This window comes from Bison bison, unplaced genomic scaffold (assembly GCF_000754665.1).
Source record: "Bison bison bison isolate TAMUID 2011002044 unplaced genomic scaffold, Bison_UMD1.0 scf7180017864285, whole genome shotgun sequence".
In the NCBI taxonomy this organism is placed as follows: Eukaryota; Metazoa; Chordata; class Mammalia; order Artiodactyla; family Bovidae; genus Bison; species Bison bison.
Window position 1 is genome coordinate 1,513,910 of NW_011494857.1, and position 1,694 is coordinate 1,515,603.

The 1,694-nt window shown below is 69.2% G+C and overlaps 1 protein-coding gene across 1 annotated transcript in view; it reads left to right on the forward strand.

Annotated features, from left to right (window-relative positions):
- The first annotated feature begins 859 nt into the window (after positions 1 to 859).
- PTOV1 (prostate tumor overexpressed 1) overlaps positions 860 to 1,694 on the forward strand; it is an 8,914-nt gene continuing 8,079 nt past the window's right edge. Inside the window, exon 1 of the mRNA XM_010849633.1 lies at positions 860 to 1,254. Coding sequence (XP_010847935.1) covers positions 1,084 to 1,254 — 171 coding nt within the window. The 5' untranslated portion in view covers positions 860 to 1,083. The remainder of the gene's footprint in view (positions 1,255 to 1,694) is intronic.

The following is a 1,694-nucleotide window of genomic DNA, read 5'->3' on the forward strand; positions in this document are numbered from 1 at the left end:
CACTCCAGTACTCCTGCTTGGAAAATCCCAAGGACGGAGGAGCCTGGTAGGCTGCAGTCCATGGGGTCGCGAAGAGTCGGACACGACTGAGCGACTTCACTTTCACTTTTCACTTTCATGCACTGGAGAAGGAAATAGCAACCCACTCCAGTGTTGTTGCCTGGAGAATCCCAGGGACGGGGGAGCCTGGTGGGCTGCCGTCTCTGGGGTCGCACAGAGTCAGACATGACTGAAGCGACTTAGCAGCAGCAGCAGCAGCAGCAGCAGCAGCAGCATGTGAATACGCAGTCCTTTAATCTCAGTGAATGAGCGAATCAATGAATGGCCCTGAGTGCCGAGTGGCAAGGAGAAGAGGGAGGCGGGCGGAGCCTAGGTCGCGGGAGCCAATGGGCACGCAGCTATGGGACCGCCGGCTCCGCCCAAGCCGCGCGGAGGCCGCTGGGAGTTGTGGTCCCTCGTCCGCCTGGCCACGTCACTGCCTTGAAACCCTAAGTCCTCTCCTGAGTTTCTGGAACGATCCGTATTTCCGAACCTCTAGGTCGGTTCCCTTGCCTCCGGGCCTATTATTCCTTCCTCCCTCTGTTTCTGACGCGTCCCGACGTAGTCTCCCGGTTCCGCCGCCCGGCATGCCCCCCCAGGCCTGGAGCCCGCTTAGTATCACCCTCTACGTTCATTCCCCGCCTCCCGCCCCGTCTCCCTTCGGTGTGGCCTCCCAGTCCCGCCCCCTGAGGTGGTTTCTTTCACGTCCTCTCAGCCCCTCCATTTCGTGCGCGTGCGGCCCACGGCCCCGTCCAATTGCCGAGTTCCCCGCCCCACACACCCTTTCCCTGGCACCCCCCCCTCCGCCCCGTTTGGTACGCCCCGGCCACGCCCCCTCGCGGACGCGGTTGGTACGCGCCGCGCTCCCCTGCTCGCCGCAGTGGTTCGGCCGCGGCGACCCCTCTCCGGAGGCGCGTCCCCTGCGCTTGGTACAGCCCGGCCCGTCTCCCCCGGAGCCGCGCGCCCGCGCCCCTCAGTCGGCGCAGCCCGCAGCCCCCCGTGCGGCCCGTGGCAGCCCCCCAGCCCGCTCGGCCCGCGCCCGCCATGGTCCGTCCGCGCCGCGCCCCGCACCGCTCCGGCGCTGGGGGCCCCCTCGGGGGTCGAGGCCGCCCCCTGCGGCCCTTCACGGCGCGCGCCGCCCGCTCGCGCTCCTGGCCGGCCAGCCCTCGGGGACCGCAGCCGCCACGGATCCGGGCTCGCTCGGCCCCTCCCATGGTGAGCCCCCCCGCCCTTTTTCCAGAGCTTTCCACGGCCCCGCCCCCGCCGGCCCCTCCCCCGGGCTCGGTGTCCTTTGTCCCCCCGGCTCCCACCCCCTCGGGGGTTTCTCCGGTGACCCGAAGGGTGGTCCCGCCTGGGACCCGCTCCCCCCGTGAAACCCCCTGGGTGGTACGCGCCGGGCTCTCCCCTTTGTTTCGCGTTCGGGATGGGGTGCGGGGGTGGGTACGGGGGTGGCAAGGGCTCGAATTACTGCTGACTCCGCGGCCTGATTCGAACGCTGGGTGGGGGGCGGGCGGACGGTCGGCATGTACTGTTGTTTTTCCAATTGGAAAGTTGCTCTCTCTCCGCGCAGGGAAGCTGGAGATGGGGGAGGAGCGGGGGGCGCTGGCGAGGGGCCCCGCGTCTCGCAGTCGGGCGCCCAGGTGTTGCCCCCGGGG